Genomic DNA, 26,085 nt, shown 5'->3' with positions numbered 1-26,085 from the left:
CTTTCACAGGCATAATTACATCTACGGAGGTCTCGCGCGAGGTTGTAGGAATTGTCGTTGAGTATTGCTGGAGCCTCCTTTCCACCTTGGGCATCCCGGCGATCCTTGACCGAGGTGTCGCAGACTCCAGGGCGTACGAAGAGCCGTGCGGCGTCCGTCTGTCCTGCCGTTAGCGTGAGGGGCCTCGGGGCTGTGCGATGGCTGCGTATTTGAGACAAAAGGTCGCCCAGTCTGCAGAGCAGAAGTTAGGAAAAAGACCAAAAGCTGTGCCCCGAAATGCAGCGTTTCGCGTTGTAAGAGGCTGATGAGCTATAGAACGTGGGTTTTCATTAATCTCAGGGTGAAGTTATGCTAACGCGGGGATTCTGTAGTAGCGTATCGACTTCAGGTCTGTTAGAAAACCTAAATAAATACACACAGGTATGAAGATTGATCCGCGCTCAGGCGGGGAGGGGGGAAAAACGAAGGAAGAGGCTGCGAGCCTGGGTCTCTTCTGTCAGGTGGCTGGAGATAGGACGAGAGGAAATGGCCTCAAGTTGAGGCAAGGGAGATTTAGGTTAAATATTAGGAAAAATTTTTTTACTGAGAGGGTTGTCAGACATTGGAATGGGCTGTCCAGGGGAGTGGTTGAGTAGCCATCCCTGGAGATGTTCAAAAAGCGAGTGGACAGGGTACTTCAGGACCTGGTTTATTGGGCATGGTTGATGGTGGGACTCGACGATCTTGAAGATCTTTTCCAACCTAAACTGTGATCTGCCCGGCTCCCTGCTCTCGCCCATCACCAGCCCGCCTTTCCATTGCTGCGCCCGCTTCTGCTTGGCGGCGCGTTGCCGGCCGCGTGTGGGCGAGGGATGTCGCGGCTCCCCCGTGTCGGCGAGGGGTGTCGCGGCCGCCGTGTCGCGATGGCTGCGGGTTTTTGGTTGGGGGGGTGTGTGTGGGGTGGGCGCGGGCAGGGCAGGGGCCGTGAGGGGCGGGGCCTGCCGTGAGGAGGTGTTGCACACGGGCCGGGCGGTTGCCATGGAGACCTTTGTGCCCGCCGCAGCCCGCCCGCCTTCCCCCCCCCCGGCTCGCGCTCCCCGCGCGGGGCCGGCGGCAACCGCCCGCCCGCCCGGGCCGGGCCTCGGCGGGGAGCTGAGGAGAAGGGCCGGCCGCCCCTTCCACAGCCGGCGGCATGGCCGGCAGCCTCCGCCGGGCCGTGGTTTCGGTCGAGCTTCTTTTTCTGAAGTGGTGAAAGGAAGGGAAAATCGAAAAAAAAGAATAAAATATGACTAGACTTGCTTGAGCGGCTGCTCGGGAGAGGAGGGAAACTCAACTCAGCTTTGAGGGGGGGCGCTTCCCGGAGCGAATGCTGAAGGGGTTGAGGAGCTTAATTTACAAGCGGGCGACAAAGGTAACGGGGGGTGTGTGGGGGGGAATCGCTTCTTTGGGGCTGCTTTGGAGTTGGTTTGTTTGGGAGGAAATGAGAGATTTCGCGAAAAGGTGTGTAACTTGTTCGAGACGTCCCTTCTCAAGGGCTTAGAAGTATTTTTGGACCTCAAAATGCTTTAAATCTCGTTACCCAAGGGCATATAGGTACCGGAATTGCTAGATTTTTAAAGTCCACGTGAAATGCTCTCTAACCTGGTAGATTTTGGTCGTGGTTTTTTTTTTCTTTTTTAAAAAAACGAGTTCTTGGCTCAAAAAAAAAAAAGAGAGAGAAATGGGTACTTGAAAGTGCATTAAAGGTAACAAAGTAAATGTTACTCTTCAGTGGAAGTGTCTTGTTTCCCCCAAACGCTTTATGTCCTTATTCAGCAACACTGTATCTATCTGACTGTGGTCATTTCTTGTTTCAACTTGTCCAAAGCAAAGATTTAAGAAGATCGGTAATTCCACCGAGATAAAATAATTTAACAGGCTAATCTTTCTTGTGAAAAAATGTATTTTTGTAGGTGCATGCTTTGAGCTTACAGACCTGTTGCTTGGTACTTTTACCCTAGAAAATGTTCCAAATAAATACCACGTACTCAACTGTAGCGATATCTTTTTTTCAGGTTATAGTCTTAAATAGGTGAGAATGGGATTTGCATCTCTTATGTTTAACCTTTAAGTCTTTAGCAAGCTTTCCAGGTAGATTTTTTTTTTGTGTAGATGGGTCAGCTAATTTGAAATTCATTACAGAAGATTAGTGAAAATAATGCGTAGTTATGATCTCCTAGTTTCATCTGGTGCTGCTCAAATTCCAGGGAAATGTGACTGACTGTTCAAGAGATAAATAAATGAGTTTCATGTGGAAGTCAGTTATGTGAAAAAGTCCTAACAGTCTTTTCTGACACAGATCCCGATAGTTGTTAAGGTAACAGTTTATTTACTAGTTTGATCTTTTGTCTGAAATTGAGTGAAATATCTAAAATGTAAACACAAACAAGAATGTAAAAACAAACAATATTCCCCTTCCGATGGCTAGTGCTTCCTAAGCCAAAAAAAAAAAAGGGGGGGGGGGGGGGGGAGGTAGGGGGCTTTAGAGCAGATTGGTTTTTGCATATTATTCCTGACTCAAGGCACTGCAGGAATATGTTATGGTGGAGTAATATTGTTTAGCAGGCAATTGCATTTGTCAGATTAAATGAATAAACATGTACCCTCCCAAAGCCCTTAATGAATAAAAGGTATGACTTTGAGGGAATTCTCTTCTGATATAACCATAGCTGTTAGTTTTTATTAGTTAAAATTGGAAACAAAAGATTTTCTAGATCAGACTAGTTTAACTGCTCAGTGTTAAGCTAAGGGCTGCGTGTTGTTTTTTTAAAAAACACCCGTGTATTCCAGAGTATTCAGTATGAAAAAATGCTACTTCAGGTGTTCCGATCTTTAATAGACCAATGAAACTACTTTAATTACTTCAAGATCAGGAACTAATTTTATTTCAGAAAAACTTTAGTAAAACTAATTCAATGTTTGACTGTCACTGAGTAGTTTAAATGCTGTATGCGATTGATCCAAGCTTGTTCCTAGTTGATCCAACTAGTCATTTTAACTAGTTTGCACCACTAGACTGATTTTAATAAGACTGCTTAACTTGTTACATGCAACTTCTGGGTTGACTGTGGTGTCTTAAAGCATGCTCGTTACTGTGGATTCTTTCAGGAGCTTTCTAATTGCATACGGTTTAATTTTAGTGGCTTCTGAAGTCAAGTGTCCAGAAACTTGTTACCTTCCTCTTCTTCCCTTTAAGATGCACTGCATAAAGACCCCAGTTAGTCTTGGCTGCGGGAAGAACACTAAAGTGACTCAGAACCAATTATGCAGGGACTCCTGCAGCCGGTGGTGACAGAGCAGTACCTGAAGTTGTTTTAGCAGTTAATTCCAGTCTCCTTTTCTAAAGTCCTCTGAGTCATGTGTAGAAATAAAAATTCAGTGAAGTCCCTAATAGAGTGTGCCCTCAGTGGAACCTCCTGTGGTTGATAAATATTTCAAGAAGCTGAAAGTTAGTGATACATTTTAAATGCACTGCTAAGCTGAGATACTTCATGGTCCTTTGCATACACATTTGCATTATTCATTTGTGCTGTGCAGGTAGATAATGGGCCAAATCTATCTTTGGTATTACTCCACTGATTTCTGAGTTACTCAACTAATTCAACCGTATGTGTACATCTTGATTTTTGGAAGTTCAAGGCAAAGTTGGAATTACTTCAGTGATTTTATTATACAGGTAATAGTTGTTTATGTACTAACTAGTGATGTTCAGTAGCTTAGGCATTCTTTCATTAAAATAATTGTAAGCAGAAGGTATAATTTATTTTTTTATTCTTCTTTTTCTGAAACAAACAAACAAAAAAAACCCACAAAAAACAAACCCCCAAACCAACGTGTTTAGTGTTCTAGTTGCTGAATCCTAAAATGACTGACAGAGAGATACAATAAAACAGCTTTCTGTCATTGGTAAAAATTCATCCTAACAACCTACTAAAGTAAAAGGTCTTGACACACTTTTTTGTAGCATGATGCTTAAAAATAGAAGCATCTCTCTCTGTGTTTTAAGCAACTTTCCATACAATGGGTCTGTGACACTAACACATGTTACATTTGTGTTTGTGTGCATGTATACAAATGCTTATGTATACAAACTGTATATATATCTGTACTTAAAATATATTAGGGATTTGCTTTTAACCTATGAGGAGAGGCAGAGGTAACAGAAAATGGTAAACCCTGATCTAACAGCATGCACTAGATTTAAAATGCTGACGCTGGGCAGGCCGTTCAGATGGCACAGTAGATAATACATGTGATGGAAGCTACTGTCCCTGCATTCAAGTCTGGTGTATGAAAGCGGTTATTGTTTTTTAGTTGTTTTTTTTTTCTTGATTTTATTTATTTGTTTTAGTAGAGATTGATGTTGTAGGAAATAATGGGGATAATTTTAATGAGAAATTTAAAATATTTCCTTTTGAGATCCAAAGAGATCCTTTCAGAAAACTCTTAGCGTGGTGTTCACGCTGTTACAGATAGTTTCTGCCAGAGGTCAAGACCTTTGTATGACATTCTTGGGAAGTTCATTCCATTAATTGGCTTTTGAAAAAGCTAACCTGACAATTAAAGCAGGAACTTCATCCTCCCTGCCATGAACACATGGAACACATCTCTCTCAATCTTGAGTGCTACAAAACTGTGCAGTTTTAAGGATCTGGAAGAAAAAGTAGCTGGAAACACAGCTACGCGTCAATCGAAGTAAGGCTGTCCTTAACACACCCTTGTTTCTAACACTTTCTAATGACAGCGTGTATGGCTGAGTTATTCAGCAGAGGTCCTTGATTTTGTGGCAGTGTGGTGAAGCAAATCGGAACATGGGAGTTGATAAGAAAAATGCCTATACATTTAGTATATTTAGTATATTACCTTGGAATTATCACAGTTGTGTGTAATTTGTATTTAGACCAGTTCTAGAAGTTTTATTCTCAGTGGACTGAAACATGTTGAAGCCAAATAACTTTCACAGCTTTAGAAGTTGTCAGAGAGGCTAAGGGTTTGAACACCTCTCCCTTCTGTGCTAGGAAAATCTGTAAAAGTCTTTTGAGACTGCAGTAAGCATTCATTGACGGTTTCTGCTAAAACTATGGGCAGAGAAATAGTATTTATTTGAACTGTTGATTTATAGCATTAAATCAGTTGGTGATCAACAGGCGCTCAGATAGATGTCATCGTGTTGGGTTTTTTTTTCTAGCTGTGGCCTCAGTTTTCCTGGTAGCGATGAATACTGATAATTTTTGTTTAAAGGAAAACTTGCATTCTTCAAAATAGTAGTATCACTAAGCATGTGTGCATCACATGTTAAGATATTTTGATTGTGTAATAAAGAAATTAATACTAATTATTACTGTTCCCTTAGGGTTATACAAATGTTGTTTAAGGATATCTACATCTGGAGTGGTAGCAAATGGTTCATTTGGAAACTGAGGGCAGATGCCTTTGCTTTCCAGTACGTACAGGTTCTCATTCTGGCATATACATGGGGCTCTTTCAGCTGAAACACATACTTGTTCCTTGTTAGACTTGCACAAACAGTGGCTCAAAGATGATGTTGGCTGCAGCAGTGAGAAAAAGGTAGACTGCTTGTCCAGCCTGCAGGATAGCCCAGCAGACTATATAGGAAGGAACAGCATCTTCATTATGTCCTTGATTGTGCAGTTGCTCATTTCTATTTTGTGAAACCACTACACAGTTGGTATGGGTGGTAAATCTGAAGTCTAACATGGTTGAGTTAGCCTCTGCCGCTTGACTTTTCACTCTTTTTTTGGTTTGTTTGTTTGGTTTTTTTAGTGAATTTATTGGTAACCTTATTTCAACAATAACAGGCAGTTCTGTTTTGATTTCTTACCTGAGCTGACTTGGTCCAGTATTGAGTTTGCTTTCCTGTGTTTCCAACTCTTTCAACTTTTCTTAAGTGCCAGAGTTTATGAATGTGCAAAAGGGACATGCCAAAACGTGATACAAATTCTCTTGCATAGAGGATTAAGATTAATCCATCATCAATAGTGTCAGAGGGGTGCTGTTGACTAAAATGTAGATAACAACATAAAAGTGAAGAGGTGATTGTCCTGGTTTCATCTGGGATGTAGTTAGCTGTCTTCCTAGTAGCTGGTACAGTGCTATGTTTTGAGTTCAGTATGTGAAGAATGTTGGTAACACTGATGTTTTCAGTTGTTGCTCAGTAGTGTTTAGACTACAGTCAAGGATTTTTCAGCTTCTCATGCCCAGCCAGGGCACCTGACCCAAACTGGCCAACAGTGTATTCCATACCATGTGACGTCCCATCTAGTTTAGGAACTGGGAAGTGGGGGGGGCAGGGTTTTGGCCGCTCGGGGACTGGCTGGGTGTCGGTCGGCGGGTGGTGAGCGATTGCCCTGTGCATCATTTGTACATTTCAATCCTTTTATTACTACTGTTGTCATTTCATTAGTGTTATCATTATCATTATTAGTCTCTTCTTTTCTGTTCTATTAAATCGTTCTTATCTCAACCCAGGAGTTTTACTTCTTTTCCTGATTTTCTCCCCCATCCCACTGGATGGGGGGGGAGTGAGTGAGCGGCTGCGTGGTGCTTAGTTGCTGGCTGGGGTTAAACCACGACAGTGATATTACACACACTTGTGGGTTTTTGCTGTTATTTTAATGGCTTATGTTCAGAAGGGTCAATATTTTATCACTGGGGCCAGTCTAGCATGAACCTTCTAATGCTTTTATCTTTTAGACGGTTGAAGCTGTTAGTTCTCACAAGCTGGCCTTCAAGCAATAGAAAAGTCAGCCTGTTCCTAGAAACCTCTAACTTAGAAAACCTTGAAAATTCTTCTCCTGCAAGAGATGATTAATTGTCAATAAACAAAGACAAAGAATTGAAAGAAAAACTTCTGCTAGCAGAGATTTTAAACAAGCAAACAACAAAAACCCAACAAACACTTCAGCAATTTTTTTTTCTTGTTTTTCTTTTCTTTAAGTTTGCAGTGTTTTGTGTCTGCCCTGCCCTGATTTCAGATCAGATTTCTTTTGGCTCTGCAGCTGACTCTCCCAACTGTCTTCAGATGTGCTAAAAATTTAATAGCCAAATTTCAGATTGAGAGTCAAGCATAGAAATGGCTCGATGTCAGCTTTCTGTGAGGAGCAAGTTCTCATCTTTGCGCTTGGGCTGTGTTCCTTTTCTCCAGCTCCACTGCACAGTGGCTCAGTTATTTTTCATTGTCTGTCTTTCTCTGCTATTCAAAGCCATTATCTGTGCACAGCCCCATACTTGTAGGCTATGACTCTTTAAATAATTTTCCCACCTAACTGGTATTTAGTCACATGGGTAAAAACTTACTCCTGAGTCCTTCAAAAAGCTACTGTCAGCCTAGTCTCTGCCATTAGCTGAGGACAGAACCGGTCCTTGGTTCTCGTATGAAATTCAGTGCCGCTAGGGAGGAAAGTTTGTGGCTGCTGCGTCAGAGGAAATATTTTTGGTGATTTGTCTCTAGTATTTTCTTTTTTTTTCTAATCAAATCAATGATATGCAGTGAAAGTTGGAACAAGTTCTCAGATGGTTTAAAATGAGGTATCAAGATCTGCTGAAATTAGTAGAACTTGGCTGACTTAGAGGAGGTAAGTCTGTGTTAGGTTGCTTTACGGTACCCTTGTAGCTGTGGAAGAGACTTCCTGAGCTTCCAGAATTCATAGGTTTTGTTGTGCTTTTGCTGAAACTGTTACACAACTGTTGTAAGTAACTTCAGGCATAGTAAACTAAACCACATATTGGCATGTTCTATGCAGGAGGTGAAACATCAGCAGCTTTATCTATGTAAATTGTGTTGGAAATGGTTCACTTGGAATGATGTGATTAAAAGAGGAAAAAGCCCTTCAGCTTTCATAAATAAATTTACAGAATCCTGATCATGTTTGTTCCCTTCTAAACAGTCATAAGGTTAGACATTGCACGGGAAAGGCATGTGCTCGACATTCATAAAGCTTCAAACACTGAAATATTTTTGGTTTAGTTTTTACCAAGCACAGATGCCTAAAAAGTCATTCCCAGTAAATGATATGGTGGTGCTAGGATTAGGTGAATAGCTTGTGTTCCCCAAACTATTAATTGAACAAACATATAGAAAAGAATTTAGAGCAGTTTTATTTTAATATAATTGTTCTCATACAAGATGAATACTACATATATGTATTGAGTAACCCCTGCATTAATGGTATTTCCTTCTTCATAATTTTTTTCTGCCTGAGTTCACTTCAAGCCTATATGCTCTTGTACAGCAGTGCTATGTAATTTTCATCAGAAATAACAGTGCTTCTATTAGAGAGACTATGTATTCACTACCAAAATATGAAATGTAGTGAAATTGTAGTTACAGAGGTGGGGAATTTTCTTCAGCGATAACATAATGGGGTATACAGATTTCTCATTCATTTTTGTCATAGGACTTAGACTTTAGATATTTCTCACATCCATTTTTAGAGGAGATCAGGATATACCTCCAATCTCCCATTACTACAGACAGCTGTATTCACTGGTGTGCTGGAAATCCATGTTTGTCGTCTTAAGACCATTGCTCTAATTTTGTTTCATAGGTGAAATCACTACTACTTTGTTAGCTTTTCAGCTGTAATTTTGCTATTGCTCTAGGTACCCTATGTACTTTTATTTCTAATAAATATTTACCACCAAAAAAAGTTTACTTTTATTTTTAGTGTACTTTTAAGTGGGTTTTTCAAGTCCCACTGTCCCTCTTAAGTAAGCTTCTGCAGTTGTTTAAAAGCCCATGTATATATATACATACAGTGCAGGATTACATAAACAATGATATCAGAATTAGCCATGTCAAAATTAGCTCTGCATTTAAATAGGATCTTTATCTGCAGCATGCATCTATATACTATCCCAGTGTTCATTGCACAAGTTGCCCGTCTTTGAAGAATGATGTTTTGCACAACAGTATTCCTAACAAAGTGTTAGTTTCACAATGCCTTTTACTTGGAAACTCTGTGTTATTTTCACTGTGTTTAATACTAATTTAAAGTATGTCTTTAGTATTAGTATTAAATTATCATAATGAACCTGTGTAGCACTTCATAAATAAGTTGTTTCTAATGTTGTAGGAGCTGACTGGCATATATTGTAAAAAAATTGGTACACTGAGGACTTGCTGTAAATCAGACATGCATTCATTTGTTCTGAGGAGCCAAACTATCCCTTTCAGTTGACCGAGTAGGCCAGAACTTCATTTGCCTTGTAGCTGTAGCTTTATGCTGGAGACCTAAAGCTCAGTCACGACTTCAGGGAGGGAGGGAAGGGCAAAAGGGGAAAAAATGTACAAATTCTTAAAGGTGCTGGGGGTACATTTTTCACTTAGACAATCTAGGTCAGATATTGGTCCTTCCAACCAAAGGAAAAGGCTGTTCTTATTTTAACAGAACAGTAAAAATACATAGACAGTCTCAAACAAAGATCGAATCAGGAAGGGTTACAGATCCATCACATGTTGAATGAGACCCAAAGCACCGTTCCAGTGTCCTTGTATGCTTCTCAGTAGTAGGTTCCACTGAAAAGGAATGGGTCAACAGACTGGGGAAAAGTTCTTTTTCCTCAGGGCCATGGCAATACACTATTTGGAGGATTACCTGAAAACATTCCTTAAAAGTTACAGGATTTCCTTTCATGGATAAGCTCTTGTGATAACACCTTCCTGAAACTTGTATCTTTAGGCTGTCATTTAGCCTATCATGGCAGGATTTTTTTTAAATTTATCAGTTTATTCATGTGTCAGTGGTGACTTTCATACAAATACAATAGCATTGCTTCAGAGGACATGTGTGAATTTCTCTCTTTGCAGAAAATGTCACCTGTACTAATATCCTGGAAACACCAATAGTCTACTAAGTGTGTGTATTTATACCCTTGCCATCTGGAAGGACACAAGGCATCTCAGCCTTGTGAATGTGCTTGGTGATGTGCTTGGTGATATACTTGGTGATGTTTGAGAAAAAACAGGGGGAATAACTTTGGCTACGGCTCCTGTGTCATCCATTTTCCTGCAGGTGCAGGCATTAAGACACAAGTGGTAGTATTTCGTAAGATAAGATGCTTACTGTTTTAAATAGTAACAAAATCCTACATTCTACGTGACTGTGAGCCATTGTTACCGTATGTAGACAAGTAAGTTGCAAACCAGCCACCCATCGCTTGCAAGTGCTCACAACAGCAGAGGACAGCTATGGTCATCTTACAGTGCAACTGAAGGCCATTTCTGTTCCTACCTGGATGGTCAGGTACCAGGCTAGTAAGTTTGTTTGTGCAGCGCAGCATCTGAGGTAAAGAATCTTGACAGCCCTGACTGGAGTTCGCACTTCTGCACTTTCCGAGAAAGTACAAATCCAGAAGCAACTTGACAGGTTCGGGTAGTCTGCTAAGCAGCCAGCATTTCTGGAAGCCAGGTGGGATTACCTCGCAGGCTAGATCTAGTCCTTGGAGTGCTGACTGACTGCCTCCAGCATAGCATATCTAAGTTATGAGTCAGTAAAAGCATTTTAAGGATACCAGGAGGGCATGCTGAAGAGGAAAGATGCTGTATGAATTTTTGCTTTTGTTCTCAAGCAGTTTGGGTATATGCAGCCCATGTTTTGGTTCAAAAATACAGGACTGACAAGGAAACAGTCAGTTGTTACCATAATCCATAACAAACAACAGCAAGCTGAGTAAGGGATATGTGTCCCATATACCATGCAAGCACAAACCTATCCTTAGGGCAGCTGTCAAAATCATATTGGGGTTAAGTGTTCTCGAATTTAAAGTGTTTCCATGGTTGATCAGACCATTGAGGAAGTCTCAAGCAGTTGGGAGAGTGTTTGTTCTGGCAGGCTGCAGGGTGGCCTTACTTCCATTGGGTCTTCTAACTCTAAGAGCTGTCTTCTGTGGCTTACACAACTTTCAGAAACATAACATTTTCTTTGACATTACTGTCGCTTTGGCTTTTTACCAGGAATAAAGCTTGTTGCATTGGGAGTAACCAAGTGTGGCAATGATTCAGGTGGTGCTGCACTGCTTTCCTCCTTCTCTTAAACCTTTGCTCTGTGTTCACTCCTGCCATCCTGTCCTGTTGTGGACAAGACTTGCTGAGTTCTCAAAGGCTACTCTGACTCAGGGGTGTCATTCTCTTATCTGATATTATGTATTAAACCGTACGGTATGTTTTTCATTAGGAATTGCATGAGCCCATCTAAAAGCAGAAGTTATTTTCTAACTAAATTCCAAGTTCTTTTTTAGTTATTGAAGTGCTTAGAAATTGCACACGTGGCTGTGGTAAATGCGTGAGAGGACTCATTTGCTCCTAAACAGAAACGCACAGACAAGTAGTACCTGTGCTCACCTAAGTGAATGAGGCTTTGTTTTATCTGTATATGCATGCAGATTAAAGTAGTTTTTGTATATTCCTGATTTGCTAACTCTTTTCAAACAAATGTTGTTTATTTACTATTTCAGATACTATTGAATCGCATTATTAGTTAGGGGGCTGCTACCAATCAGTGTTTTGAATGCTTAAAATCTATGACATTATTTGACTGTCAGTATGCCTTTAGCCTATTTCTTTCTGTAGTGTGTTCAGAAATCATGGGGGTACTGCACGGCTTCAACTTGGAAAGTCTGGCAGCAATAATTTTGTTTCCTATTCTTACTTTCAGTTCTTTGGCATCAGTGTTATACTGCCTCAAAATGGAAGTGAGCTTGGACAAATGTAAAGGCAAGGTGTCCAGACACTTGTTTCTGGAAATAACTTCCTTCTGTTAGTAAGTCATACAATAGGAATAGCTGTGGCATGGCTGCAAGATAGAGCAGACAAATAAAGTGCCTGGTTGGCTGTGACCTCCAGATAGATGCTGGTTATCTGTTTGGACAACCTCTAAAAGGCTTCATGGTTAAACATTTTGTCCTGCCTGGGCCTCCTGGCCCTATCTTTACATGTCTATGATGGGAAACAGACTGAACCTAAGTTTTAATTAATACTGGCTCTTGGAAAAACAGAAATGCTGTTCGTAAAATCAGTGGAATTCCTATTTGGACATAGGCACGTTCTCCAACCTCTCACACAACCTACTTGTGCGAGTTTGTAATTTTTAATGTTCATGGAATGCTTTAAAAGAATAATTAGCCATTTGGTTATCTGGGGGGAGAAATCAGATGCAGATTTGAGACAGTCAGCATAGAGACTTTGCATTTTGTGATTGAATTTTCTGAATGACAGAGTAGGTTTATTTAAAAAACAAACAAACATGCTATTCCATCTAAAAATCAATATATCTTGGAAGGAAAATTGGAAAAATGAAATCTGTATGTTGTGAAGGGATTTAAAGTGTTTCTGGGGATGGGAGCCCAGTCGTTATTGTTTGCCAGCACTGTCCTTATTGCTTCAGAACATTTCTCTGTCATGACATAATATTTTTTATATATTATGGAATTAATGTTCATTACAATTTTTGTCATTCCCCTCATGCTGATCTCTGTTGAAGTTTTGAAACACATACAAGTAAGGAGCAGTATAACTGTGAAAAACAGGATTTTTCTTTTTTTTTTTTTTTTTTTTTTTATTAGGTTGAAAACTGATTTTAAAAAAATCGGTTTGGCCCAGTTTACCAAAACATCTGCAGGATTCATGAACAGCTTGTTGGCTGAGCTCAACAGCAGGAGAAGCTATAGTCGATCAGTTCTGCCCTCTTCAGCAGGTGTAATACCAGTTGATGGAAATTGCAATACATGGTTTCAGGGGACATGTGGATAATGTGTCCAGATGATAGCAACATCAACAAAGTATAGAAAAAAACATGGGCAGATGTTTGGCTTATTCTGTCTACATGGTTACATGTACTTAAATTCACTCTAATGGAGTTTATCTACTGTCACATTGTGGTTTGCTCTGTCACAGAGAAGGATTTTATGGTAGGCTGCTAATCTTACAAAACAGTTCACCTGTTGCAGCAGCCATATTTTGCAGTGTCTTAGCTGTAGATTTTTTTGACCTTTTTTTTGTTTTTTCCTTCAATCTTTCTTTCCAAACATATTTGAGTGTTAGGTTTGTCTACAGTGGGATGAATTGCTTTGTGGTTTTGACATATAGCAGGTTGTTCTTGCAGTGAGATTGGATACCTTCAGACCTTCACAGACAGAAAGAAGATAAATTACACACTTTTAGAACTTCACCCTTAAAAAAAAAATAATAAAATGCCTCTAGGTTTATCTAACGGAATGATTTTTACTTTTAGTTTTGGTTTTCTACTGTGTGTGCTAGGAGTATAGTCAATTCTGAAATTACTGAAATAGAACGTTGACTAAACTTGATCAATAGAATATTAAAACACATCAATAATTATTCAAAAAATGTTTAGTCAGATTGTTAAATTATGAGTCATTGTTCTTCGGGTCCATTTATGTATAAATGAAAGTGGTGGTGAATCCAGCTAACCTGTAATCAGAAGGTCCTGTTGTCAGTATGCAGATATGGATAGAGCATCCCATGTCTGTTATCTGCTCCAGTCTCTTCATTCCCACTACCAGAACTCTTTCAAATTCTAAATAATCACTGCTTGCAAATTTAGATTCAGTGCTTTGTAAGATTAATTAAAAAATATACCAAAATGTAATTCTGAAGCTGATGTGAGCATTTAAAGAAAAAGGGGTTTATCTGTTATTCATTTAATGCAGCATGAAATTAACACCTGAATCAAACAGCAAAATTTTAGTAAATAAGATCCAGCATCTATTATGAGGCCTCATTATTCCATATACATAGTAATATTTTGGAAGTGTAATTTTTTCTTCTTCCTCAGCTGCTCGAAACGTTTCCCCCTGTTTTTCAACAAGGCATTGTGTGTTGATGTTTGTAATTAGATCACTTGCATACAGCGGCTGTCGTTAAAGAGTTAGCATTTTCAATATTTACAAAGTCATGGTATCTGAGTTATCCAAAGCTTTCCCATTTCTAAATATTTAAAGTTATAAATTAGGTCACATAATTCTCGTCATGCTAACCATTGTTTTCAGTGTTATTTCTCACACGACTGCTTCTCAGGCTCAAGTTTCTTTCCCTGTAAATAATTTTGTAGTCTCCATTTTAGTGGGATTTTAACTGTATGGTATTTTTTTAGGTAAAACATAGTTGTTAGCTATTTGCCTGAAGTCCTGTATCGATAGCCATGTGTACTCAGTTGCTACGGAGATACCTGTCATCCTCTTTTCCCAAGAAATAGACAGATGAGCATGGTACCAAACACGCTCAAATTAGTGGTGCGCATAAAACTGTCTCTAAACTCCCTAGCAGGCACAAAGCCTGTTTCACTGGATTGAGAGATATGCACTGTGAATTCAGGAAAGGAAACTAAAATCCTAAAAAAAAAAAAAATCAGTATCCACTTCAGCACACCTCCAGGAGGTTATGCTCCCCTCTGTCCAGTCCTGACAAAAATCAAGGTGCCAAATTTCATAGCAGAATTAGGGTTGGTTTTCCAGGCTGCCTCTTGCTGTAGAGACTGTACCTTATGCTTATGGTAGTATTGAATCTGAAAGGGCTCCCTCCTACTCTTCTGTGTTGAACACAAACTGGAAGAACAAAAGGTAGAAACTGTTTGCAGTGTGGAGACACGAAGCTGCTTAAAGGGAAGGGAGCTGATTTGTAAGGGTTAAATTTTCAGAATCCTTCTCTCTAAGTGGTATTACACTGTTGTGGAGGGGTTTGCTCTTCCTAAAAAAGATGTGGAAAGTGGTTAGAGACACTTTATATTCCAATGATGCTGTCAAAGACATCCCAAACATTGTCACAAGGTCTCTGCCCGCTTTTCATGAATGTATGCAAGGGAGGGCATGCTGTATTTCTTTCTTTCTGCCCTTCTCTTTCTGACTTTGCGCTGCAGTGGACATGAGCCAGAGACATGTCTCTCTTGGTCAATGCAGTCTCTTGTTTGAGGAAATGAAGTAGGGTAGAGTGACTACAGTCAGTGCATCCCATTAAATTATTTCTTTCATTCTAATTCCAGTGACTTTGCTTTTGGAAATTATATACACTTTGCCAGCCATGTAATACGAAAAATCAGTCTTTGCCAAATAGAAATCAAGCTTTAGAAATGGGAAAGTAACACAATAATAAGAAAGCTTCAGTAGAGGTGAAATTTGTCTTAAAATCCTGACTTTGGTACACTAAATATGTACTCTTCGTTTTTAAGCCAAAGAGGAAATTACTTTATAGATTTCCATCACTTGCTAAATAATCAGTTTGATGTCACATTTTGCTTGTCAGGAGGTTGGATAATCTAAAATATGCAAGGAATAGTTAACAGATCAGGCCCAGAAAATAAAGTAGTCTTTCTTCTGTTCTTACAGTTTAGCGTTGCAAATGTTGCTGGTACTTGTGTATTCCAGACTGCTGAGACTCCCCTTGAAAGGGTCTGAATCAAAGGAGCCAGACATATTCAGCAGAGAGGCTTCTCGGGACTATATCCAGTGTAGTTCTCAGGTAGAGTAGGAGAAGTCAGTGTTTTGCATGGGACAGACTATTATTGAAATTGGAGTGTGTCTGTGAACAGAGAGGAATGAACCTTGCAAGATAAGACGAGATGGACCATCCATGATCAATTCAGAAAATAAAATAATACTCTCCCATATCACTTTTCATATAATTAGACATCCTATCCATTCCTAGCCCTCAGGCACAAAAGGAAGAAATTATACATCTCACACTGGTCAGAATGGGAAAAGTCACAGAAATTCTCTTGTACTGCAGAAGTGTTCTGGGAGGGAGACTAATTTTAATGGCACAGAAAGTTACCTACTACTGTGCATGGCAGCTGTCTAGTCAAATTTTTCTGCTTCTGGAGTGATGTGTTTGCCTCGATAACCTTGGTAATGCTAGTTGCAGACAGGGGTATGCCCCTTAACCCCAGGCACCAGCACATGATGGGGGCCACCCAGCTGGAAAGCAGCTTTGCAGAAAAGGACCTGGGGGTCCTGGTGGACACCAAGTTGAACGTGAGCCAGCAACATGCCCTTGCGGCAAAGGCGGCCACCATTATCAGGGGCTGCCTTAGGGGGAGTGTTACCAGCAGGTCAAGGGAAGTGATGCTTCCCTTCTGCTGAGGCTGCACCTGGAGCAGCACTGGGTCCAGTTCTGGGCTTCCCATTTCTCAGTTCGAGACAGATGTGGACGTACTGGAGGCTGTCCAGCGAAGGGCCACTAAGATGATGAAGGGACTGGAGCATCTTTCCTAGGAGGAAGGGCCGAGAGAGCTGGGGCTGTTCAGCCTGGAAAAGAGAAGGCTGAGGGGAGATCTCATCAATGTAGATAAATACCTGAAGGGAGGGTACAGAGAAGATGGAGCCAGGCTCTTTTCAGTGGTGCCCAGTGAGAGGCCCAGAGGCAACGGGCACAAATTGAAACACAGGAGGCTCCATCTGAACATCATGAAACCCCTTTTCACTGTGAGGGTGATCGAGGACTGGCACAGGTTGCCCAGAGAGGTTGTGCGGTCTCCATCCTTGGAGATATTCAAAAGCTGCCCGGACATGGTTCTGGGCAACTGGTTCCAGGTGGGCCTGCTTGAGCAGGAGGTTGGACCAGATGACCTCCAGAGGTCCTTGCCAATGTCAGCTCTTCTGTGATCCTGTGAAGATGCCTGCTATGCATGGTTAGGGCCTATGTCTGGTGCTGATACATTGCATCGTGGTTTGTGAGCAGGCTGGGGTTTGGAAGTGGCCACAGTAATCTTGCATCTTTGATATGTTGTGCAAGCATAGATTGCAATTCTGTATTCTCATTATTTCAAGCTAGCCAAGATCATTCCGAAGTGTCACATTTCATCTCATTTCTATCTCTGAGACATTGGGCTGTGCAAATCATATGGCTTTGACAAAATAGTCCCAACACATAAACGGTCCTGAGATGCTGAAAAATCCAGTGAAGACTTTGGTGCCACGGGTCTGGTGTTGGTGATCTGTGAAGTGAAAATGAGGTCCCCTCGTGCTGTTTCAATTCATGGGAGGTGCACATCTCTACTTCCCCTTAAACAGGGAGCAGCTAGAAATAAATACATCTGCTACAGATTTGCAGGCAACATACTCTCGGAGGACCTGGGAGGGGAGGAGAGCCGAACGCTTTCTGGCTGTCACAGATCTCCTTCCACTTACCTGCACAACTGGGCGCTCAAACTGTCGTATGATGCAAGTTTGAAGCAGCTCTCATCAGACACGAAGGGAGGTTTCCACGCTGTGTTGTGCTGCCTTTGCCTTCCATCCCTCCCAGGCCTCCCAGTCTGCACTGTCATCATCGCTCCTGCCCCTGATTTCTCAGAGTGCCTTGTCCAGGGAGGTGAAAGGGAGCTTTACTGGGGCCGGCGGTTCTCCTTGCCCCCCTCCCTGACCAGTTTGGAGTGGTTTTCCTGGTGCTGCCATGGAAACGGTGCCTGCAGTCTGCAGAAGAGGGAATGTGTGTGGCATTCAGCCGCTGCCAGGTGTGGGGAGGAGAGAGCCTGCATTTTACCCAGTCCAAGTTCCCACTGAGGGGAGAGATGTCGGATTTAAATGGGGGGCAGGGGAGAGGACAGATACGACTCTAAACAGCAGCTCAGAAACCATGGCTGGAAATCAATTTGAACCCCCTTTCTGCCATTAGATTCGCTTAAAGCACTAGATTTAAAATTCAGTATGTGCTGGCTTGTTTTTATTGACTTTGCCTTTTCTTTTCAATACTGTGATGTCATGAACTGGTATGTTCTGAAAAGGGAGTTGGAACTCCTACCTGCTCGTTCTGCACGCAGGGTGGGGGGCTTTAGTGATGTGCATTGTATGGGCCAGGTCTTGGACAAAATCGTTGGGGTTATCAACACCGCTAGAAGATTCCTGTGTTCATCACACGGGAATAGATATGGTTTTGATCGCTGTGTTTTGCTGTAATGAAGACTTGAATTTTAGGTGACTTCCACAGTAATGTCAATGAAATATCCTGATTGCAGTTATGGAACAAGCTAATTCATTCATTATTTTTGCTCATTTTCTTTCCCCCGCCTCTTTTTGCTTTCCCCTGATTCAATTAAAGTAACAATGTTTCCTATGGCTCTCTTATTTTATCACAGCAGTAACTCTGATATCCTTCCTGTAAGGAACATCCCTGTAGAGATGCTTCTGTCCATCTTAATCTACTGACAGTTTCCTGAGCAGCATTTTGGTTTCCGTCTCTGAACTGAAATCTGTCCTGTAATTGTGGAAGCAGCACCATTATTTTAGTGAGACTTGGTAATTCTGGAGTGCAGCAAGTGTTGATTGTGTGTTTGATCTCCCAGAGCAATAACCACAAATCCAGTCCAGTATATTTAATTCTTTTGTTCCATTCACTGTTTTACTGAGAAGGAGTAGTCCAAATCTGGGAGTCTTTTTTTTTTGTTTATTTGAGGACTCAGTAGCAAAACTATTTTGTGTTTTATTGGAAGAATGGACCAGATTCCAAATCTGGATGTTTTATAGATGAAAATCTGTTTTTTATATATATATATATATGTGAGATTCATTATGTTTTCTGGTTTCTGTTTTGTGGCAATAAATGTATGTTTCACTAATGAGAACGGCTGTTGTTGGTTGGACAACTTGTCTCCACTTATAACCATAACTATATGCTGAAGGAAGAGTAAGAACAGGGCAAGAATATATGATACCATCTCCTAATACTCAAAAGCCACCTGTTTTCAGATTTTCACAACCCAGTGAAGTTATGATGTGCTTAGTAACCTTCGGAAACATACCTGTTACATAAAGAACCATCTCCTTTCATCCATTTTCAAGTCTGGCTCTTAGTTGCTTCATTTGGTATGTCCTACTTCTTGTTTTGGAAGAGCTAGTGAATATGCTGCGTGGGATTTTGTAGACCTCTGCCATGTTATCCCTAAGCTGTTTCCCAGACTGAAGGTTCCTAACTTTGTTGTTCTTTGTACAGAATCCATTTCATACCTTTAATTATCCTTGTAGCCCTTTCTTCTATCTTTTCATTTCTGCCACATCCTTTCAGACATGGGAAGAGCAGAACTTCACACAATTTTCAAGATGCTAGCACACCGTGAAGTTATTCAGTAGCATACGACTGTTGGTGCTTGTGTCTTGGTAGGAAAGCTGATGATGGAGTGGTAGTGACGTGACACTCCTGTGGTGGCCCATGGGAATGTTCCTAGGATGACAGAGGCATTGACCAGCCAGAACTCCTGGGCAGTGGGAATGTGGCCATTTGGTGAGGGACAGTGGGGAGGACCTGGTACTCCTCGCTGGGCTGAGCAAGGTGGGGACCTCACCTTATGGGACTTGTTGCCTGATGGACCACGAAGCTGGCAGGCATAGGACCTGCAGGCAGAACTCAGCAGGCTGTGCTGCAGCAGGGGGAGCGAGCAGGAAACTAACAGGATGCCAGGCAGCGGTGCTGCAGGGGCGAGGGCCAAGGCCTCGGTGTTCAGACAAGAGAAGACCAGAAGCAAGCTTCAGCGGGGAAGGAATAGCAATGCACAGAACAAGGCACCCTGGAAGCTTGTGACCTGCAGCAGCAAGGCAGCAGCTCTCCCCTCATCTGGAAAAAATCAGCTGAAGAACAGATATGGAGTCCTGGGAATAGACTGGAAGGATGAACCCATTACCCGGGAAGAGACCAGGCCAACAGCTCAACAGGTCTGACTTGTCAGGGAAAAGAAGCACTGAGTATTAACAGCAGGAGACTCCCTGTTGTAGTAAACTGAGGGTACTCATCAGCTGACATGAGGCAAAGTCATGTGCAGAAGTTTGCTCCTTGCCTGGAGTCAAAATATAGCTGAAATCCTGCACAGAGAAACAGCCAAGACTCATCAAGTCCAAGGACTTGCCACTCTCCTGTGTGGGCCCCAATGATACTGCAAAGTGTGATCTGGAAAAAATTAACCAGGACTGCAGAGTCACTGGGGTTAAAGTGAAGCAGACAGGTGCTCAGGTTTGTTTTCTCCTCAGTCTTGCCAGGGAAGGGTGCAGGCAGAAGCAGGCATATCATTTAGGTGAACAGCTAACTGTGTAGCTGGTGTCACTGACAGCCTTTCCCCTTCCATAATCAAGGGACTATGATCTACCAAGTGAAGAGATCCACTTTTCAAAAATTGGACAGGTGCAACTCCTGTGTTACCTGATGGGACGCAACCGAGGGTGCTGAGAGAGTGGGCTGATACCATCACAAAACTACTCCTTAGCACCTTTGAATGGTCATGGAAATAAGGGGAAATCCCATATATCTGGAAAAGAACAAGTATTACAGCCATCTACAAAAAAGGCAGAAAGGTAGATCCAGGAAACTACAGACCAGTCAGCCTTGTGTTTCTGGGAGAAAGTATACAACTCATGGAAGCATTTCCAGGCAGCTGAAGGGCATGTGAAGTTAGGATCAGTTTTGCTCCACGAGGATCACCTTCTGCTTATCCACACGGAATTTCATCTCCCACTTTGTGTTCTGCTTTTTCAGGCTCTGAAAACATCCTTCTAAAATTCTCTATTGTCACCTTCCAGCCTTACTGCCCTGCATAATTTTATATTGTTGCCAAACTTGGTTACCCTGTTATTCACTGTTTCTTTCAAGTGATTTATATATGTATTGAACAGTGTGGAACACGGAACTGGAACTTCACTGGTAGACACCTCCAGCTGTGAGAATTTACCACTTATCTCTAATCTTGACCTCATATTGAAGAAAGTACTTATCCATACAGAAACCTTTTGGATAAGTAGTTCATGCTTATGTCAGTGTCCACTAATTCTGTTCCATGTTATAGACTCCACTAATTTGCCTGATATGACTGGCTTGTTGCTCTGTGGTCTTATAGATCTCCCTGGAAAATGGCATTGGATTCGATGTCTTTCAGTTCTCAGGTACTACATCTGTTTTAAGCTATGTATTTTTTAGTTCCTTCAGAATACAATCTGATCTTCCAATTTGTTACTGTTTGTTTTGCCAGTTTGTTTCATGACCTATTCTACAGTCACTTCAATTTCAGGCAGATCTTCTGATAAGACTCCCTCAGTGAGGTCTTAGTATGGGAATTTCCCATGAAGTAGTAGAAACCTTTCTGAAGGATTAATTTAGTTTCTCTTCAATGAACCTTTTTATATCTTAATCGCTCAGTGGCTCTACAGACTCTCCAGGCAACTTCTTGCTCCTGATGCATTTGAAGAAAGATTTGTTGTTTGCTTTGATACCTTTGGCTATTTGTCCCTTAGAACCACATTGTGCTGTCTTATGTTTTCATATTTAATCTGTCAGCATTTATGGTCCTTTATTTTCTTAATTTGAAGATGATTTCAGCTTTCAAAAAAAAGCATTTTTGTTTCTAGTGGCTTCCTTTGCCCTCCTGTTTAACTGTGCTAACTTTTTTTTGTTACGTCTTAAGCTTTTCTTGACACGCTGCATTGACTCTGTGCTTCCAATATGGCGGCATCAAGTAGTCTCTACGCTGCCTATGAGGACTTAACTCTTAGCTTTAAACAAACTTGATTTTTTGTTCCATATTTTCTCTTTTTATGTGGCTCATAACTGGCGGATTTTCTGCCTTCTGTAGGGATGTTGGATCTGAGCACAGAATGATCACTTAAAGAGTGGCTTCTCAGCTGCAAGATGTCAAACCATCTTTTGTGCATTACCCGAGACCAATTCAAGAATTGCATCTTTTCTTGTGGGCACCCTAAGCAGCTGTCTATGATAGTATCCAAAATTCAGTCTGTATGCCATGTCTTTCTGTCACCTTTTTTATTTGACTGTACAAACTACAGGGGTAATTGAAGACACCCAGAAGTATCTCGTTTTGCACCCTTCTTTCAAATATGTCTCTGTCTCGAGGACAGCCAGTGCTGCCAACTCCATACTGTGTCAACCCATATGTCAAGTTATACAAGTTCTTTTTATTCAATGAGATTGTTTATTTAATTTGATTCTAAGCTCTTTCCCTATCTTTGCCCATACTACAAATGTTCCTGAACTGCATGTTCCTTATCTATCTGTTTTCAAACAGGTAATTTTTAGACTGTAATTTCATTATGAAAACCTTTTTACTTTGTTCAAAAGATAAGCTATTCATACCAGAAATTAGGAGAATAAGATCATAATGATACTTCTTAAAACTAACATTTTCATTACTAATTGCTTTTCTCTTTCATAAGGAACAATATGAATCTGTTGGGAATTTCCTGAATCTGTGGTATTTCTGCAGGGTAGCCAGAAAAGGAATGAATTGCCTAATTATTTTACTAGTTCTCTTCTTTGTAATAAAAGATGTAATAAAAGAGGAAAGATTCAAAAGCATAGTTTGGGCTATTAAAGTTAAGTGCTACTGGCACAGAATCATCTGTGAGAGAAAATGTGCAAATCTTGAGGGTCTGCAGTCCTTCAGTTCATATTTTTTAGCCCATGCTGTTTGAAAGCCTGGTTTTTTTCTTAATACTTAATAGTAGTAGAAATAAGTGAATTATTTGACTAATCAATGTGCTGTCTGCTAGAATACCAGAATTTTTTGTTTACGAACATTGCTGTATTTGTGCTGAATTTCCTTACAGTTTTGTTGTAATCTATTTACTTGAAAGTCCATCCACATTCAGTTAGTGTAGCAAACTAAGTCTTGCAAGTATGCAGAAAATCAAGCTTCTATGGTGTTAGCTGTAAGACAAGAAAAAACAAAATCCTATAGGTATTAATTTGCCTGCAGTATGCTGTTCTAAAAAAATAAGTCCATATTGCTTCGTCAGATAACTTTTGAATCCCTTACTGACATGCTAATGACTAGCTCTTTAATAGCTACTCATGGCAATATTCAGATATAGTATCCTAATTAACTCAGAGATTAAAGGATAATTGCAAATTATCGAGTCTGTTCTTGGATATGCTGCACTGACAGTCTATGTATGGATTGAGAAATCAGTCTCTCTTACAAGGCAAGGAAAATCAAAGGAGAAAATTGTTCACCAGACTAATTTCTCCAAAGGAAACAGGAGAAGAGGAAGGGACTAGGTGATGTCTCTGCTCTCTTATACCATTCTGAACAAGTGTAAAGCTAATGATTTATAACACTGGCTCTCCATCTGTACGCAATGCCTAGGATGACATGTATCTTCAAAACTCGGGAAGGAAGAACTAGTTTAGAGATGTATAAATAGGGAACTGGAGAATCCCATGAATAAAATGATGGAGAAAACTTTTGATCTCTAAACATGTAGATAGAGTGCACAAATAGTGTTGCGTGTTACTGGTATTCACATATGTTGGTGTTTATACTGACACCTCTGTAGCGATTGCTAGCATCTTGGCATAGTGCCCATCAGACCACAGATCAGAGAAGAAAGGGAGACTAGAAGCTGAGTATGTTGCCACAATCAGAAAAGGTTTTTAAGTGCTTCAATGTCTAGAACATTTTCAGAAGTTTCACTTTTTGAAACCACGTTGTTTCACTTTCTTAGCTTTTCACATGTCTTTAAACCATACAAACATTTTTTACATCATAATAAAGCATCTTGCAGCTGCAACAGGACTGTGTTGCTCTTTTCAGAACAAAATTACCCTACAGAGATGTATTGGAAAATGAAGGTAAATGGCATCAGTCCACAGTTCTGTCTTATATATTAGATTTGCTGAACATGCAAAGTCAGGCTCCGAAAACTGCTACTGTAAATGGAATTACCCTTTTCTTTTTCACTTAGATGAAGTAAGTCTTTGTGCCTGGACAACTGAGAAGTAAACGAGAATTACAAGCTTGGGCCAGTGTAACACTGAAGAGTCAGGGTCTGTTACTAAACTCCAGCTCTGTTTCCCTCACTCTCCTTGGAGAAGATCCACCATCTCAGAGGTTTTGTTTTGCTCCCACATTGAACTTTGCAATTAATAACAATAAGCCCTAAAGCAAGTCAAAGCTAGTGAGGTAGAAAGTCAGTTTATCTTACATCCTCCTTAAGTTGCTGCTGCAGAGGGTGGAGAAGAAAAAGTAGGAGATTATAAAGCTCTTAGTAGTTCTAATCCTGTCCGAACAGTCCAAGGGTTTTACTTACACTTTATTACTTTGAAGACTGAAGTAGTTTGCGTGGCAGGAAGTGGAATAGCACAGCAATCGTGTTGGGTGATAAACCATTGGGAGTGTTGGCAAGGGATGCAAAAACTAGTGAGAAGGAGAAGAAAGGAGTAAGCTAAAAGACTAAAGCTGAATACAAAACAGAGAGAAGAAAAAATGGGATAAAAAAGGCCCAGGCAATTTGTAACAGAAAAATGGAGATAATTTGAATAACTTTGGTGATTGTGCTGGAGAAGAAATAATACAATTTCCGTAGGAACAGAAGACCAGGCAATTGGGCAGTGTGCCTTCAGAGAGCAAGGCTTGCCTGTAACTCACAGAGGAACAGGGCAGTGTGCCTGGAGAGCTGAAACATGCAACTGAAAGCAATTGTGACTTCATTTGTATTGGGGGTCCTAAAAATAGAAAATAAAATAGGGTCTGATTTCTCTATAAAAATTGTTAAAGGCTTGAAAGGGACTTCTTTGAAGTAATCTTACATGAAAAAGAAGGAATAGTTTATTTTTAAACACCATAATCAACCAAACTAGTTCTTTACCCCATAAATAATCCATATGCATAACAGCCTAGATGCCATGCTAATCTCTTGTAAAGAAGCATGGGATTGCTAAAACCCTCAAATCAGGTGAGGGAATAAGCTAGAGAAATAACAGGTTCAGGCTGATAAAATATTAGCAGCTGACTTTCAAAATCTCCAAGAATGGAGATTCTACAACCTACCAAGCAACCTGTTCCAGTGTTTAACCACCCTTGCTGTGTTGTTTGGTTTTGAGGTTTGGGGTTTTTTATGTTTGTGTTTTTTTTCCTTGTATCCAGTCAGAATTTACCTCATTGCAGCTTGTGACTGTTGCTTTTGTCTATTTGCTGTATACCTCTGACAAGAACCTGCTGATGTCTTCACTATAATCCCCCATTAAGAAGTAAAAGTTTGCAATTACATCTTCCCTAGACCTTCTCTTCTCCATGCTAAACAGACCGAATTCCTTCAGCTGCTTCTTGTACAATGTGTGTTTCAATCTTCTAGCCATCTTTGTGGTCCTCTGGTGGTCTTGCTTCAAAATAATAGTGGCTCTCTTGCTAGTGCAGTGAAATAAGTGGTTGGCCACCATCACCACAGGAATGCACTGCTGCGTCGCAACTTGTTGTCCACCAGGCCCCAAGGTCCTTTCTTTGGAGATGCTGTACTGTTACATGGGATTCCATCCTCTGTGCAGGACTTTTCATTTTTTTTTTCTTGAACTTTATGATACTATCGTTGGGCTGTTCCTCCAACTTGTTAAGGTTCCTCTGAATGGTAGGCCTGCCCTCCAATGTATGAATTGCTTCCTTCAGGTTGATGTTACCTGCAAACTTGCAGTTGCCTATAGGTGCAGTCATAGCTATTAACTAGTCTTTTTTCTTTTTTTTTTTTTTTTTTTTTAATCTTAAATTTGTTTGGCCTCCATTAAGATCCTGTAACAACATATCAACCACGGAGTTTCTGAATTTGGCACACCTATGCTCGTCTGATTATTACGTTGTTATGAGCTTTTTCCCTTGCCCCCATGTTATTCAGTGAAAGGGAAGAATGAAACAATCCAGTGAAAAAGGATAAGAACAGTACAAGTGAAAACAAAGTCCAACAATGGAGAAAGCAGAGAAGCTGGAGGAGTCGAATGGTACATTCTAAAGCCAAGTTTTGAAGCTTCTCAACAACATTCAGTGTCAGATGGATAGGGGCATTGCTAGCGATGCTTTTGTCCTGTTTGAAAGCATCGAGACATTCTGTTTTCCTTCTAGTTGCAGGATGGACTGTCAAGTCTGGTTTGTGTCTGATGCTGTCCCTAGATTTCTACCAAGTTAAACTTCCCTAGCTTTTGCTGTTTTCCTCAGGAAGTACGTGCCCCAATTTTAGCTGGTCATGTGTGTCTGGTACAATAGGTTAAGAAAAGTTGTTGCCAGCACCACTCTAAGTAATGGCATTTACTTGGAGTTTGTAGATGTGCGGTATATGGAG

At 40.8% G+C, this 26,085-nt stretch overlaps 1 protein-coding gene across 7 annotated transcripts in view; it reads left to right on the top strand.

Moving 5' to 3' along the window:
• CTNND2 (catenin delta 2) overlaps positions 1-26,085 on the top strand; it is a 658,470-nt gene that overhangs the window by 227,283 nt on the left and 405,102 nt on the right. The window contains exon 1 of one of the 7 annotated variants that reach the window (XM_069808865.1): positions 1,105-1,390. The exons of the other annotated variants lie outside the window; for them this stretch is intronic. Coding sequence (XP_069664966.1) covers positions 1,346-1,390 — 45 coding nt within the window. The 5' untranslated portion in view covers positions 1,105-1,345. Of the gene's footprint in view, positions 1-1,104; positions 1,391-26,085 lie in introns of those variants that run through there. 7 annotated transcript variants of the gene reach the window in all.

This window comes from Haliaeetus albicilla, chromosome 21, assembly GCF_947461875.1.
Source record: "Haliaeetus albicilla chromosome 21, bHalAlb1.1, whole genome shotgun sequence".
Classification (NCBI taxonomy): Eukaryota; Metazoa; Chordata; class Aves; order Accipitriformes; family Accipitridae; genus Haliaeetus; species Haliaeetus albicilla.
The sequence above is the reverse complement of the archived record's forward strand: the minus strand, read 5'-3'. Positions and strand labels throughout refer to the sequence as shown.